At 20.8% G+C, this 17728-nt stretch overlaps 1 protein-coding gene across 6 annotated transcripts in view; it reads left to right on the top strand.

Moving 5' to 3' along the window:
* LOC102678765 (copper-transporting ATPase 1) overlaps positions 1–17138 on the top strand; it is a 20074-nt gene extending 2936 nt beyond the window's left edge. For 3 of the 6 annotated variants that reach the window (XM_031510126.1, XM_031510125.1, XM_031510124.1), the window contains 14 exons: positions 246–317; positions 445–502; positions 9866–10284; positions 10360–10646; positions 12082–12303; positions 12400–12629; positions 12712–12901; positions 12968–13201; positions 13287–14157; positions 14237–14823; positions 14893–15096; positions 15174–15394; positions 15496–15660; positions 16942–17074. In XM_031510126.1, the coding sequence (XP_031365986.1) occupies positions 251–317; positions 445–502; positions 9866–10284; positions 10360–10646; positions 12082–12303; positions 12400–12629; positions 12712–12901; positions 12968–13201; positions 13287–14157; positions 14237–14823; positions 14893–15096; positions 15174–15394; positions 15496–15660; positions 16942–17074 (3888 nt within the window). In that variant the 5' untranslated portion in view covers positions 246–250. Of the gene's footprint in view, positions 1–245; positions 318–444; positions 503–899; positions 1401–6075; positions 6132–9865; positions 10285–10359; positions 10647–12081; positions 12304–12399; positions 12630–12711; positions 12902–12967; positions 13202–13286; positions 14158–14236; positions 14824–14892; positions 15097–15173; positions 15395–15495; positions 15661–16941 lie in introns of those variants that run through there. The other 3 variants (XM_006615024.2, XM_006615025.2, XM_031510127.1) reach the window with 3 other exon arrangements.
* The last annotated feature ends 590 nt before the right edge of the window (positions 17139–17728 follow it).

Here is a 17728-nt window from a genome sequence, read left to right as displayed (position 1 = left end):
ATTTTTTATTTTTTTCTTTATTTTATTTTTATATACTTTCATCAATAAATTTAAATAAATTTTTAAATTTATAATTAAATTTAAATATTTTTCAATTAGAATATATATAAAAAAAATATTAATATATAAAATATATGTCAATATTAATTTATTATATCAATAATAAAGATGTTATAATTATAATTTTATATCATTAATAGATAATTTTAATTGTATATTTATCTATTTGTAATGTTATTTTGCAGAAGACATGGAAGTGGTTAACACAAAAACATTAGTAGAGGAAAATCATCAACTTGATAAAATAAGTACAGCAGGTAATTTTATTTGTTAATCTCTTTGTTATAAATTATTATTCATTTATTCATAATATAATTTTTATAATATTTAACATATTTAACATGGCTTTTATCATATTTAAAATTAATATTTTTGATTTTATAGGACAAAAGAGCAATAGAGGAGAAGCAGTAAATTCAGAGCTGGCATTGACAAAAGAAAAGTAAGTATTTATTTATACTATGAATATATATACAAAATAGAACAAATTTTTATATGTATATATAAAAATTACAAAATATTTGATTTTTTGCATTTAATTTTATATTTTATTTTAAAAAAGTTGTCTGAATATTTTTTTGTATATTATATTTTATGCTAATCAAATAGGTTAAGTAAGAAAGTAAAATAAAAAAAAATTGCTTTGTAATAACATGTAATATTGATAATTATTGTTGATAATATTATCAACATTTATTTTTAAATATTTACTATTGACAAGGACAAGTAATTTTTTATAATTAATGCTTATTTTGCTAAAATTTTTCTATTAAAATTCTTGATAAGAATATATGTATATATAAAAGAAGCGTAAGTTTGTTAAAAAATAATACATATAAATTGATCGAAGTATATAAGTTGGTATTGAAGATAAATTATATCTTTTTATTTTAACGCAATAGTTTTGAAAGTTGAACGACAATGCTTTGATGACGGAACGTGTGGAATAGAAGAATGTTATTGAATGATCGAGTTTCAAAAAGCATAGTGATTCGTGGCGGTTTTATTTTCTAATCGAAACAGAGAATAGATCGACTTTCGAAATTTGATCATGATCTATTGATTGAACGTCAAGTGTGTAGCAAACGCGAGTTTCCTTTACTTTACTATATGACTTCGATTTTATCGCAATTCAGTTTGAGAAATACATATTTTTATTATTATATATTATTTAAATTTTAAATTAAAATTTAAATTGTATTATTATAAATTTTAATAATCGTTATAAATATTAAAAAAATTATTAATGTAAAAAAAAGCATATTATCTATTTGTATCGGAATGCGGAAAATAAATATCGATTGGCGATATAAATTACTGAATGCTACTAAATATTTAGGGTAAGTTAATTATTGCATCAATTTGTATTATAGAAAAATATATGTATATATCTATATATAAATTTTTTATTTATATTTGATTTATTAAATAAAGAGTAAAAAAATTTTTTTTTTTATAAAAAAATCTAGTACATACATAAATACACTTGAATATCTATAGTACACATATTTTGAAATATTAATTCACAAAATAAAACAAAATAAAAAATATAGAATTATAAGAAATAAAAGTACAAAATAATATAAGAAATAATATTATAAATATAATCGAAACATTTTTCTTTCTGTATGTAGATCTGGAGCATACCTTTCTCTCTTGTTCGTGCAATATATTCGAATCATTTTCAAATACACATAGTATTAAATATTCACTCCGCGATAGTTTTCAGTTATTTCAATGTATTTCATTTTTTAATCAGTATATTGTATTCATATTTTTATTCGATCTATCTAATTTTATTTCTTATAGTTTTTTTTCATTTTTTCAACATTTCCATTATTTCGTAAATATATATTTTTTGCTTTTATTGTTCATTATTTTTTAATATTATCGGAAATATATTTTTATTTAATAAATAAAAATAATTCGATGAAAATAATCAAATGGTTTACGCTTCGGTTTTCTTCGCTTCGGTATTTTCGATTTGTTCGAATTATATTTTAAAAGAGAGTGTCTTTACAAAACTATCGAAGAAAAAGAAACAAGATAAAAGTTTGTGGTTATGAATTATTCATAGTTATTCGCATTACGGTTGTAAAAATAAATCAAATATCGAAATAGAATATTTGTTTTGCTTCATATATCAATTGAATATTGCAAAAAATTAATAACTTGTTCTATTTATTTCATTGAAAACATTATGTTTATTATATATATATATATATATAATATTTGAAATTAAACAAAATTGTAAAGATAAATAAAAACAATTTGAAACGAAAATTCTATGCATATGCATATACAAAGAATATATGTTCAAAGAATAAGAATATTTTTTTTATTTTTTATAATTTTTAATTGCGAATAAAAATTGTCTTTTATAATGATAATTTTTACGAGATAATGATAGGATAATATGTTTTAAAATTATTTTTATAAGATTATATTTTTGTTAAAATGAATGATATAAAATCTATTAAAATATTAAAAAAAAATTTCTCATTAAAAAAAATATTATATATTATTATATATTTTATATTAAAAATTATATTCGATTTAATTTTTTTTTAATCTACTATAATTCATATTATTTTATTGTACTCATTACTAAAAGAAATTTTTTTAAAAAAGTTAAGCTATTATTAAAATCTAAATTTAATTAATAAATATTCTATTATAAATCATTTAAAAATTAATATTAATGATTTTATAAATTTTTGTTCAGTAGTTCACAATAATTTAAGAATGCTTTAAGAAAATAATATTTTTTTTTATTGTATAAGTAATTAATAAAGTAATTTCGAGTAAAAAAATTCAGATTTGAAATAAAAATAAAAAAAGAAATTGTCATTTCACAAGTATTTTTATTTATTCTTAATTAATTATGATATGAAATTTAATGTGATTTTAGATATTCTTTTTGAAATATCAAAATTTATAATATAAAATTAATATTATTTAATTTATTTAATTAATAAAAAATATTATTTAATTTATAATAATAATAATATAAAATAAAAATTAAATCAATCAATATTTATAAAAATATGTTTTAAAACAATTTAAATATTTTTATAAAAATTATTTTTCGTAGACTAAATCTAAAAGATTAGAGGTAAATTTTTTTTAACTATTTAAAAACAATCATATATAAATCATAATTTTGATTGTTTTTGTTTTATTTTATACAAAGTCAATATATTAATATTATACTTATATTATTGTATTATACAAAGTATTAATATATTCGTTAAATATCTTTAAAGGGATATTAGTTTAAAGTTCGAATGTTAAAATTTATTTATTAAATTATTAAGTTTGCCTAAATAAAAATAGACATAGAGCGAGACTACTCTATCTTTGTCACACCATCGTTTCATTTTTTCTATTTCATTTGACACAAATTTCATTTGCTCGTAATATAATAAATAAATTTTAATCCATATTTCTATGTACATTTATGATTCTTTGTCTTCTAGAATCTATTCTTCAAAAATATATTAATATTCTATATATGGATATATAAGATATTCAAATAAAATTTGACAAAAAATTTAAAGACTTAACTTTAGAAATTGAAATAAAAGTTTGTAAAAATGACAGTTAAAGATTATTTTTCAAGTTATAAGCAATTTAATTTTGTAATAGATGAAATATAATAATAATAGAATGGTTTTCTATCGTTCTCTTCCTGTCTATCTCGCCTTATTTAATACAGAATTAAATTGTTGTTTAATTATTTATAGTTTAAAAAATAAGCTTTAAAGGATATTTTTGCATATCAAGTTTTATATTTATTTTAATCTTTAGAACTATTGCTTAAATTTTTTTCCAATTTCATTCAGACTTTGTATGTATTATAATATATGTATACAATAATAAGGTATTTAATTGTATTCTGCATAAATAGATATCGATTCAAGATTCAATGAATGAATTTTGAAAAAAATCTAAAAAAAATTATTTAAATATGAAATATGAATAAATTAAAAATATCTAAATAATTAATATTAATTTTCTTTTTATATTTAAAAAAAAATATATATATATATATATATATGAACCATTGTAAAATTAAAAATAATAGAAAATATGAAAAAAGAAAGATAACATTACAGATAAATATTCTATATAATATCATATATATTTTTATTTTTCAAAATATTTCATTTTCTTTACAAAACTTAAATAAATAAAATAAATATTACAGTTTCTCTGTATAGTAAAAAGAACTGTGTAATCAAAAATAATTTTTTAGTATTTTTATTTATTTTTATTCTTTTTTATTCAAAAAAATTATTTCTTAATTGGATTTATTTCTTATTCACGAATTTTTTATTTTAGAAGAATAGAATAGAGTAATATGTGGTTTTCAATAATAATAAATTAAATTAGATTTTCATATAAAATTGAAGTTCATAAATAAATTGTTTAATTTACAATTTATAAATAATCATTTTCTTGCTTACAGTTTTACGAAGATATGATTGAAAATATGAAATTATTGGAGTTAGTATTTTTCTTTTATCTTTTTCCTAAATTTGCATTTAAAACTTTTAAATTCGAAGAATTGCACGATATAGAAATAAAAAAATTTTTTCTTTTATTCATGATTTTCAATATTGTTAAATAACTGAAAAATATAAAACAAGATTGGATATTTTTTATTTGAAATAAAATAATTATTTCAAATAAAATAAAACATAAATTTATTTGAAATAAAAATATATGCAAATAAATTCCAAAATCTTATTTGAGAAATAAATTATTTTTAAGTTTATTTATGTTTGATGTTCTTTTAAACAATTTGATTATTTCATAAATATAATGAAAATAGAAAATCATAACAAATATTAAAATAAGTTATTTTCACAAAATAATGTTATTGTTCAAATAATATTATTTGAAATAAAATAATATAATATATATATAGACACATAAATAAAAAATAAAATAAAGATTTTACTTGAATAATTATTTGAATAGAAATTTATTCTAATAAGATTTAATCTCAATATAAAAAAATTAATATATCATCAAAAAATGACAGAAAAATAATTTGAATGAAAAAGTAAATATTAATAAAATTTGATTAATCCGATATTAAACGATTAATCAAAGAGAAAGTCATGTAAAAAGTATGATCCTTTTTTTTCGATTCTTCATATTTAAAACGATTATAAGATTGTGTGAATTAAACTGTGAATTAAAATTAAATTTGAAATAAAATTTTTCTTAGTATCGGCTAGACGAAATGTAAAATACATCGGTTGTCGTGTATAACCGTAACTTATATCGGCTAGTTTTCATAGAATAACGATCGTGTCACGAATAAGTGCCGTGAGCAAAAAGATCGTGTGGCAATACAATTATAATTTATCAGTCAGTCGGTCGGTGATATCAACTCGAGTCAAACGCACGAACGCGCCCCACTCTTCGTTACCGGAACTTGTTCGCTTTCGACAAACGTGATCTCAATTTTCTTGCGGATTATACATATAAACATATTCAACAAATTTTTGGATTAATCTCGTAGTTACGATTATATGTTATGAGATTCGTAACGTGATTGCATTTTTTTTTTAGCAATAATCGATATTTTAGTATTCAGAATTTGTTCGTTCATTTTAAGTGTTCTTTTTTTATCTACTTTATCGACCCTCGTTATCCTTTTTATCCATTGATTATAACTAAGTTAAAACAATTAAGCTTCCTTTCTTTATATTACAAATATAGATTACAATTTCGCGTTAACCAGTAATTTTTTAATATTTCGATTTACTAAATATTCATTTTATTAAATATTTTGTTATTTTTTTCTTTTTTTTTCTCTCTTTTAAGAAAGGATTAAAATAACATTTATAACATTTAGTTTTATCGTTAAATTTATCTACATTTTATCTAAATGATTATTATATTCAAATCGAATGGCAATTTTTTTTACAATCTAACGTGCAAAGGTTATTCGTTTGATTATATATAGCGGAAGTTTTTCCTCGTGATTATATTTAAAAAATGGATAACGATAGACAGCTTTTAATTTATGAAAAATGTGGATCGGACTCTTTTTGGTAAGATTTTTCAAATTCAATAATGGTAAAATCGTGTTAATATTATTATCGATATCTTTTAATTTTTGAAATGAATAAAAACTATTAACGATATGTTAACGAAAAACATTTAATTATTTCTTTCATTTTAATCCTTGATAATAAACAGATCTTGATTATTTATGATAAAGAAAAAAAAAATTATTTAACGATCAAAAATTGAAGCAAAACCAATTGATAAATTCATGAAAGCATATCTTCTTTTATAATATTATCATTAATGAGTAAACGTGTAAGTTATATAAAAGAATTATAATTCCTCTTATGATAAGATGAAACGTATTGACGTATTAAGTCATTGGAAATGAAAATATCTGTATTGTAAATGTATAATATAATACATTTTTGTATTATTATTAAATTATATTTATTATATTTGTTTTATAATTTAAAGTAATGCAAAATTACGCTATTAATTAATTCTTTCAACTCTTTTTTTTCAATTTAATGTTTTTTTTTTTTTTTTTAATATTTGATAATATGAAGCTTGGAATACATATGAAAATTATATACCAATTTTAAAAAGTAAATATAATCCCATTTATAAATCAATCGATACTTAACAATAACAATTTTAAGATATAAATATAATCAAATTAAAAAAATAAAATTAAAATTGCAATATGATATTGATAATTAATTTTTTGCGATTTACAATTATTTAATATAAATAAATATGAATAAACATGAAATAATTTGCGACAAAATACAAAAGAGAAATAATATTGTTATAATAAAATATTAGTCTGTAGAGTATTATTATATTTATACAACAGCTTTGGAAGATTGATTTTAAAAATCAAAACAAAGATAAAAATTGATATATAAAAATATGTTAATTATAATATTTATATAATAAATATTTATTATAAAAAATATGTTATAATTGAGACTGATTAAACTGATTAAAATTTATTAAATTTTTAATAATTGAAATTTTAGATATAGTATTAGATGAAGCAAGACAAATAAAATGAAATAGTTCTATTTTCGTTATACTATTTTGTTTTACTTTATTTTTCTAATATAAACTTTACTTGTTTAATTTAATAAATAAGTTTCGATATTTTTGTATATCAACTTTTATGTTTTTTTGTATTTTTCTTTAGAATTAATTTTAATCTTCTTCAAAAATTTATTCTTTAAATTAATAGTATTAACACTCTGTATATATACGTGAGATTTATTGAAATAATTGTCTAGATTGAACATTGGATTTAATAGAACAAAATTCACATATAATATAGGATTGCAAATTATAAGGAAATATTATTTTATTAATTTTAATATAAATCTATTTTAATCCACTAAATATCAAGCAATAATAATAATGTATAACTGATTAAATAATTATATAAAAATATTATTAGATTAATTTATTATTATATTAAGATTGACATAAAATCTTATTGATATATAAAAAATATATCAAAATAATAATAAATAATCAAATTTTCAATCCATTAAATAAATTTAAATGAAATTTTTTTGATTTAATGAAAAATATATTGTATTATAATATCATAAATATTTTTATTTTTTTCAAGTTCAAATTTGATAAAAAAATATTAAACAAATAATTTAAAAAGTTTATAAATCTTAATAATATGAGAAAGAAAATTCATAAATTAATTTTGATAGATAATGTTTCATAAGCTTATGTTTACAACTTTGATAACTTCGATGATTTATGAATAATAATGTGTACGCATCAGCAATATTTTATGAATGGGATACATGTATTTCAATAATATTAATAGTATTCTATTAATATGATATACATTTTTCTCATATGCATATATCATAATATAATATATAAAGTAATAAAAAGTGATGTTCAATATTTATAGAACTTATAAATTCTTATATATTATACATAAATTCTTATACATTCAAATTTATATATTCACTGAAAAGAATTAATATAGATTCATAAAAACAATTTTTTTTTCTGTAAAATCAATTATTTACAAATAAAATAACATTCTATATATCATAATTATTATACTTCTTTTATATCATATTGAATTTATATTTATATTTATTTGCCATTTTTCACAATAGAATAATGAATGAAAATTAATAGTTAATAGTACAATAATAGTTATATAATTACAATTGATTATTGAAAATTTGTATTATATTTATGATGAAATAATTTTTCATAATATTAATATATAATACTCTATTTATAACATTATATTATATTCTACTAATATTCTTCTGCGTTAGAAGCGAAATATATAATCATGATTTGAAATTAAATAACAAAAATTAATAATGAAAGTTATGAAAAAAAATTGCTTTTAAAATTCATTTGATTAAATTAATTCCTTGATTAAACATATTTTATTCATCTTAATAAATCTTACTATATGTAAGATATGTTTTATTATAAATTTTATAGATATCGGATTTTTTATCATCCTATATATTTATACATATATATATATACATATACATTATATATTGCTCCATATATTTATATATACATTATATATTTAATATACATATATATTTATCATAAACTGATGATAAATGATAATAGTAATGATAAAACTTTTATTTTTGATTCATTTTTTACAAAATTTTTATTATCATATTTTTTATATTTTTTTAAAAATAAGATTAAACATAACATATTTCCTATATTTATAAACAATTTAAAAATAATAATGAAAAGGGAAATATATGTATTTAAAAAAATGCATTTATTTTTATACATAAAATTATAACAATGTAATAATTGTATTATTTTTTTTTCACAAAAAAAGCTCTTTAGTATACATAAAAATTGAAAATTATAATAAACAGTTTTAGAAAATCACTTACTGAAATATAGAAAAAAAAAGATAAATAAAAAAATTATCTATTTTGTAATTGTCTTGTTAATTGTCTTATTAATTGTCATGATTGTTAATTAGTAATAATGTACAAATAAACTATATAAATCAGATAGACTGTATGTATAAAAGTATAAAATAACGCACATATAAAGTATATATTGTTTCAGAGGATCATAAATATTCATTGAGCATATACATCCCATTAAAGACAAAAAGTTATTGTCATTGTAGACTTTAAATTTTCATATAAATATATGAAATATTTATATATATAATTATATAAATATATATATATGTGTATAATTGTTTCTATTAAAGTTTTAATTTTTGATAAAATATTATTTCTTAGAAAAGAGAAAAGAAAAGAAAAAAGTAAGCATTCTAGCTTTTGAATCATAATTTTCAATAATTTTAAAATTTTCTAAAATTTTAGATTTGAGTTTTACGAATTTAAAAATCATGTTTTGACTCATCTTTAATATCTAATTTGAATGACAACATTTTTTTGAAATTGATCGATCACGATCAATTTATTTCTTCTTTTTTTTCTTTTTTATAAATTTATTAATAATTAAGTCATTTTTATTACATAGTTAATATTTATATGTAATCACAATAATCTAATAATGAGTATGATATTTATTCTCATCATGATATTTGTCATGATGATTAATATTTTGTTTTATCGTTCTATATAGAATAAATTAGAATAAATTATTATTCTATTAAAATAAAATGTTTATTATTATGACTTATTTTAATAATACAATACAACTTTAAGAATTATTATTATTTTTAATGCTTTTCAAGAATGAATGAAGTTGAAAAGATCGATTCTCTTTCCTTTAGGGATGGTGACGAAGATGTCGATTATGAAGGCTCGACACACTTGGTCTGCGTTCCTCGATCTCAGGAGATTAAAGATTCTTCGAATGCTTCTAGCACGATGAAGGTTAATATCGAGGGTATGAGATGTCAAAGCTGTGTGAAGAATATTGAGGGAACTATAGGTAGTCGACCAGAAGTTCTAAGCATTAAAATAATTCTAGAAGAAAAGTTAGGTTACATTGAATACAAAGCAAACGAAATTACATCTGAAAAATTAGTCGAAACTATAGAAGATATGGGTTTTACCGCTTCTTTATTTAAGGAAGAAAGTAATTCTATAGAAAAAAAACAGATAAATCATGTATCACAATCAAATATTAGTACATGTAATATACACATCGATGGAATGACTTGTATGTCTTGCGTTAAAACTATTACTGGTAAGTAACAAATTCTTTAAACCTTGTTCGCAATAAAAAACAAAATTATTGGATTTTTTCTTTTTTTCATGTTAGGAGTTTTATCGGAAAAATCAGGAATAAAGCAAGTGAATGTTAGTTTAGAGAACAAGGAAGCAAGAGTTTCTTATAGCGATAATGATGTAACAGCTGAACAAATATCGGGATTCATTGAAGAAATGGGTTTTAATTCGTTTATTAAAGAAGTAAATGGCATGGTTTATAGCACATCGATTAATTTGAACAATAATCCTCCAGACAGTGGAAATGTTTCATTAGAACTGAATGGAGGAGGTGATGTAAAAAAAGAGAATCAAACAGCAAAATGCTTCTTACATATAACGGTAAATATTATATAAAAAAGAAAGAATATGTTTCAGAATGTCATTAATTAATTAATTAAGATAAAACTTGTCAAGGTTATCAATTTGAATAACCTTTTTCTATACATATTTATAATCATCAATCTTAGTTTCCGAGATGTAAAAATATTACGTATTGTACGTCTAAGATAATTCAGATGATTAAATTTGAGGTAAATTTAGCTTATGGAATTAATTTAAATTAAATTTGAATTTGAAATTAATTTAGATTTGTGTTTCGATTAGATGGTTGAAAAATATCGAAGTCAAAAAAAAAATTTTCAAATAGAATATTCTTTATGTTCGCTTAAACAATATAATTTTATCTATAGATGTAACACCTTTAGCTAATATGCATATTTATTTCTATGATTTATCGAATTTATCATAATTAATTCATATGCATGTCTTATTTCCAAATGACTTCTTTTCAATTACAAATAATTAATATAAATTGATAAATTTTTTAATTGCATTTTTTATGACTAAATTATTCTCAATTTCAAATCATGATAATATATAATATAATATATAAAATTAATATAAAATTCTTAAATTTTAATAATTTTCTTAAATATTAAAACTTATATAAATCTATCTCAAACTTTATTCAAACATGTATAAATACGATGTATTGAATAGAAAATATTTTTTGTATATAAAATCTTGATTTGTAAATAATAATTGAATAATTTTCTGAAATAAGTAAATTATGTTTTCTTTATTTGAAATCATTGATAAAATAAAAGATACGAAAAGGAGTGAGAAATGCATGAAGAAGAAACACATAAATTCTTATTTTTGTTTAAAATCGCATAACAGACTGAAAGGAAATGTCATTCTATTCTTTTCTGAAGAATAACATTGTTATTCGGCTTATCTCTTTATGATTTGTCGTTATCTCGAATATTTCGTCCCGTTCGAGAATAAGGTCAAGCCTTATAGCATACTTTATCTATAATAAGTAATCTCGAGCGATTTGTTTATTTCGGTATAAAATTATATCTTATCTAAAAATTAATATGCAAGTTATATATATACTTTATGTATAGGAAGAAATCATTCAATATGATGACCTTGACAATATATTTCAAGATCAGAATCAATAAATTCTTATTGATTTTTATTCTAAATATTAAAAATTTACGCTAATATTATAATTAATAAGTTGTTTCATCGAGTATAGAATTTGACATATATAATAATAGAAAAGAATTTGATATATTTAATAATTGCGATCTTTTTGACGAAAATTTCAATTTTCAAAGATTTTATATTTTCCATTTCTCATTATTCTCTGTATTCTCTGTCTTTCATATCAATCGATTACTATTCGATAATATTTTTCGTAAAATTTCAATTCATTTTCGGATTATTGTTTTAAAATAAATTATTATAAATAATTTATTACTTAAAGGGAATGACTTGTGCTTCCTGTGTTGCTGCCATAGAAAAACATTGTAAAAAATTATATGGTGTAAATAATATTTTAATTGCATTGATGGCAGCCAAAGCAGAAATTACATTTGATCCGGATAAGATAAGAGCAGTAGACATCGCATCCAGCATATCCGAATTGGGTTTTCCTACTACTTTGATTGAGGAACCCGGCACAGGGGAAGGTGAAGTTGAATTGAAAGTAAGCTTTTTATTCAATTTCAATTTCGCCGCTTTAAAATCATTTATTTCATATGATTTATAATTAATGAAATCATTTTTAATTTTGATTTCATAGATTGCAGGTATGACGTGCGCATCTTGCGTGAATAAAATAGAATCAACTGTGAAAAAATTGCCAGGTGTTCATTCAGCAGCAGTTGCGTTAGCAACTCAGCGTGGTAAATTCAAATATGATGTAGAAAAAATTGGAATTAGAGATATTATCGAATGTATTAACAAATTAGGTTTCACAGCCATGTTATTTAGTAATAGAGATAAAGAAAATAGAGATTATTTGGATCAGAAGTAAGCATGGCATTATTTTGTATTAAATAAGTAGGAACATTATATTATTATGTTATTTTATATTATATTATTTTTATTATAGGGAAGAAATAAATAAATGGCGGACTGCATTTTTAGTTTCTTTAATTTTTGGTATACCATGTATGTTAGCTATGACATATTTTATGGTGGATATGTCTATTAATGAAAAAACACATAAGGATATGTGTTGTATAGTACCTGGTCTTTCTTTGGAAAATCTAATTCTTTTTATATTTTCTACTCCAGTTCAGGTAATTGAATATTTATTTAAATTGAAAAATCATTTTTTTAGAAAATTAATAGAATAATATTTATAGTTTTTTGGTGGCTGGCATTTTTATGTACAAGCGTATAAAGCTTTAAAACACGGAACAACAAATATGGATGTTTTAATTTCTATGACTACTACAATATCTTATTTGTATTCAGTCGCCGTACTTACAGCAGCCATGATAATGCAGGAACATGTTAGTCCTCAAACATTTTTTGATACTCCTCCAATGTTGTTAGTGTTCATAAGTTTAGGAAGATGGTTGGAACATGTTGCAAAGGTTTTAATTTTTTATTGAAATATTGTTTATATTATTTAAAAAAATTAATGAATTAAAATCAATAAAATATAATATATTTTTTCAGGGCAAAACTTCGGAAGCTTTATCGAAATTATTGTCTTTAAAAGCAACGGACGCAGTTCTTGTTTCATTAGGTCCTAATAATGAGATATTATCTGAACGTTTAATCAGTATAGATTTAGTACAACGAGGAGATATATTAAAAGTAGTGCAAGGTGCTAAAGTTCCTGTCGATGGTAAAGTTCTATCAGGTCACTCTACTTGCGACGAAAGTTTGATTACTGGAGAAAGCATGCCAGTGCCAAAAAAGAAAGGTTCGGTTGTAATAGGTGGCTCGATAAATCAAAATGGTCCACTTTTAATTACTGCCACACATACAGGAGAACATACAACATTAGCACAAATTGTGCGATTAGTAGAAGAAGCACAAACAAACAAAGCACCTATCCAACATTTAGCTGATAAAATAGCGGGTTACTTCATTCCTCTTGTTATAGCTGTTTCTATAGTGACTTTAATTATTTGGATAATAGTGGGATACATAAATATAAATAGTTTACCAATTTCGCACAATGATCAAATTAATAAACAGGGAATGAATAGAGAAGAGATTATATTTCAGTATGCTTTTCGAAGTGCTCTTTGTGTATTAGCAATAGCTTGTCCATGTGCTTTAGGATTAGCTACACCAACTGCTGTTATGGTTGGTACTGGAGTTGGCGCATTAAATGGTATTTTAATAAAAGGCGCTGAACCTTTGGAAAATGCGCACAAAGTTAAATGCATTGTTTTTGATAAAACCGGGACGATAACACACGGTGTATTAATGGTAACAAAGATAAATCTCTTTGTAAATGAAAAACTTTGTTCATTAGCAAAGTTCTTAGTTATTGTTTGTACAGCTGAAGCAAATAGTGAACATCCAATTGCATCAGGTAAAATATTAAAAATCTTTATACATATTTATTAAATTTAACATAAAATTTTTAAAAAATCTTGTTTTTTTTTCTAAAGCGATTGTCCGGTATGTAAAGGAAACAATAGCTTCTGAGACAACTGGAAAGTGTATGAATTTTCAAGCAGTTGCTGGTTGTGGACTTAAATGTAAAGTGTCGTCTATTTCAAAAATATTGACTCATGCATTAAAATCTGAGAAAATTATTAATTATATTAATGAGGTAAAAAAATTATCTTCTGGAACATATACCTTAAACAATGTGCCAATCGATGTTACGCCAATTACAAATACAAGTCAAGAAAGACAGAATTTGGATCTGGAATTATTGTTGAATCCAGATTCTCATGGTGATCAAAGTAATCCTGAGGATGTATATGAAATATGCATTGGTAATAGAGAATGGATGCGAAGAAATGCTATAAATATACCACAAGAAGTTGAATTAAAAATGGTTGCCGAAGAAGAGTTAGGATGTACTGCTGTTTTAGCAGCAGTGAATAATGTATTAGTGGCTATGATTAGTGTAGCAGATACAGTTAAACCAGAAGCTCATTTGGCAATCTATACTTTAAAAAAAATGGGTTTAGAAGTTATTCTATTAACTGGAGATAATAAAAAGACAGCTGTTTCTATTGCTAGACAAGTAAACTTGATTTTATTTAGTAATTTCCTTTACTTTATGAATTCATTTAATATTTTATCATTTATATAGGTTGGTATTACTAGAGTATTTGCAGAAGTATTACCTTCTCACAAAGTTGCTAAAATTCAACATTTACAAGATCAAGGGTTAAGAGTTGCTATGGTAGGAGATGGTGTTAATGATAGTCCAGCTCTTGCACAATCAGATGTTGGTATTGCAATATCGTCTGGCACAGATGTTGCTGTAGAAGCTGCTGATGTAGTTCTCATGAGAGTAAGTTAAAATAATTTTTTTTTAATATTTTATGTTTTATATAATAATGTTTTATATTAATAATAATAATAATTTAGAATGATCTTTTGGATGTTATTGCGTGTCTGGATTTATCAAGAAAAACGGTTCTTCGAATAAGGCTGAATTTTTTATTTGCTAGTATTTATAATTTATTGGGTATTCCTATTGCTGCTGGAATATTTAGTTCTTTTGGATTCTTCCTTCAACCTTGGATGTCATCAGCAGCAATGGCATTAAGCTCAGCATCTGTAGTTGGCAGTTCTTTGTTATTAAAATTGCAAGTATTAAATAGAAAAAATTTCATATTCAAAAATGAAAAATAAAAGAAATAACAATAATAAAAAAAATATAATTTTATGTTATTTATTTTATTTTTAGATATCATAAACCAACAAAGGCTACATTAGAAACACCAGAATATTTATCAGCAATGCATGCTCATTCTACTGCAAGAATGATTGATTTAGATACAATATCTCTTCATCATGGTTTAGATGATTCTGTGTTACCCATTATGCATAGATCGACATCGACATTATCCAGGTATGCTCAAACCACTCCTATATTTTCAAAATTTATAAGGAATTGTAACAATCCTACTGCTTGATAGAATTTGATATTAAAATTATAAATTGATATTTTTCTTAATTATAACACACTAATATTAAGGTGTCAGTTTTTAATAAATTTTATGTGCTTGTTCTTTATTGTTTACATCATTAATATTGTATTAAACTAACAAAAATATTAAGAATGTTTATTTAAATGGAAATTATGATAAAACTACTAATTTAGTTTTTGATGTCATGTGAGTTATGTTTTTGATAATAATATATGTAATTTTTTTTATAAATAGTAAATTTTTTATCAATATTTTAATTATATTGTAAAAGAATAAAACAGGCTGTGAACTTTAAATTAACTTTACGAAAACATTTCATTAATCAAATGATTTATTATTAATTAAACTATTATTAAAACTATATAAGACTGATTAAAAGAAGTTTTGTTCAATAAAAAATTATTCTTATATGAATTTTAAATAGTCACAAAATATAATATCAGAATAATACTTTAACAGAAACATTTTTAATTCTATTATATGAATTGTAAATATTGTATTAAATGTAAATAATTGATATTAAATAAGATATATTTTATTGTATATCAATTTCAACTATTGTAAAAAAATTTTGTAAATAAATATTCATATCTTTTAAAAATTCATGTTATCTATTAAATAAATTATTTGATCCTAAAAATTTGCTTATTTCTTAATCTTTGTATGTTTTTTGCATGTTTTTACAGTTTTCATCTTTTATATTCTATATGTGTATTAGTTAAAAATTGTCTTGGAGATTTATGATGTAGTAGAAAATTTGTGAGAATTCTTCTTTCAATCTTTTTGATTGCAAGAATATTATATGTAATTGTAAATTTTTTCTTTGCTAATTTGGCAATGTATCTGATTAATATGCTTACAGAAAAAAGAAAGAAAGCAAGTAGCAATCTATAAAGTATATTATAATTATTATAATTTGATTATTAAATTATATATTTTAAATAACATTTCACTAATGCTTATGTTATTATAATAATTATTCATTAACATTAAAAAATTTAGATGTTTTATGCAATATTTTGCTGTATATTAGCTTAATATAAAATGATGTGATATAATTATAAAAAATAATTCATGAAATATAAGAATATCATCAATAAATATAAAATAAGGTAATATGTATATTTTAATCTTTATAGTAATACTTAATATTTTGATATTTTTATAATAAATTTGATAATTTATTTATATTTCAATTACAGATTATTTCGAAGATCAAAGGATGATATCGAAGGTCGACTTCTGAGTGAGGATGTTGATGAAATTGATTTGATAACTGATTTTTCCGGTTATCGAAAAAATATGAAGGACCATACAAATATAACACCATTATAACTTGTAAGAATGTCTTTCTTAAATAACTGTATTATTTGTGTGTCTATACGCGAGTACTCTTGTATATATTTACATATATTTTATGAATAATATAATGATCTGAAATTTAATATTTAAAAATAATATTTAAGAAAAATATAATCTTTATTCTGAAACAATTTCAGAATATATTTTATAACTAATTATTAAATTTTTGATACTAATTATTAAGTTGTATAAAATCAAACAAAATTAAGAATATGTTTTTATAGATCTGCTATTAATTGCTTTTTTTACATTAAGTTTATCAATAGTATTATCATACTTACATTTTTTAATTATTTAAAGTAAAATAATTAATAACTTTTTGTATTACATTACATATGTCTTGTACTTAATATATTTTGTAAAAGATGCAATTATTATTTTATATATTTATATTTCAATATAAATATAATATAATTATTATATTGTAACATAATATTTATAATTCAATATTATATTTCAAGTATTATAAAAGAAAAAAATAAAAAAATCATAGGGACCATGTTGGTTCAATTATGTACAAATTTAAAATGCTTTAAAGTTTAAGAAAATATATATTTTATTTGTTGCATAAATACAATGAATTTTTACAATTTAAATAAATTTTAAGAAAACTCAAATAAAATATTA

The sequence above is a fragment of the Apis dorsata genome, unplaced genomic scaffold (genome assembly GCF_000469605.1).
Source record: "Apis dorsata unplaced genomic scaffold, Apis dorsata 1.3 scaffold_207, whole genome shotgun sequence".
Lineage (NCBI taxonomy): Eukaryota > Metazoa > Arthropoda > Insecta > Hymenoptera > Apidae > Apis > Apis dorsata.
Note: the sequence above shows the minus strand (reverse complement) of the source record. Positions and strands in the feature narration are given on the sequence as shown.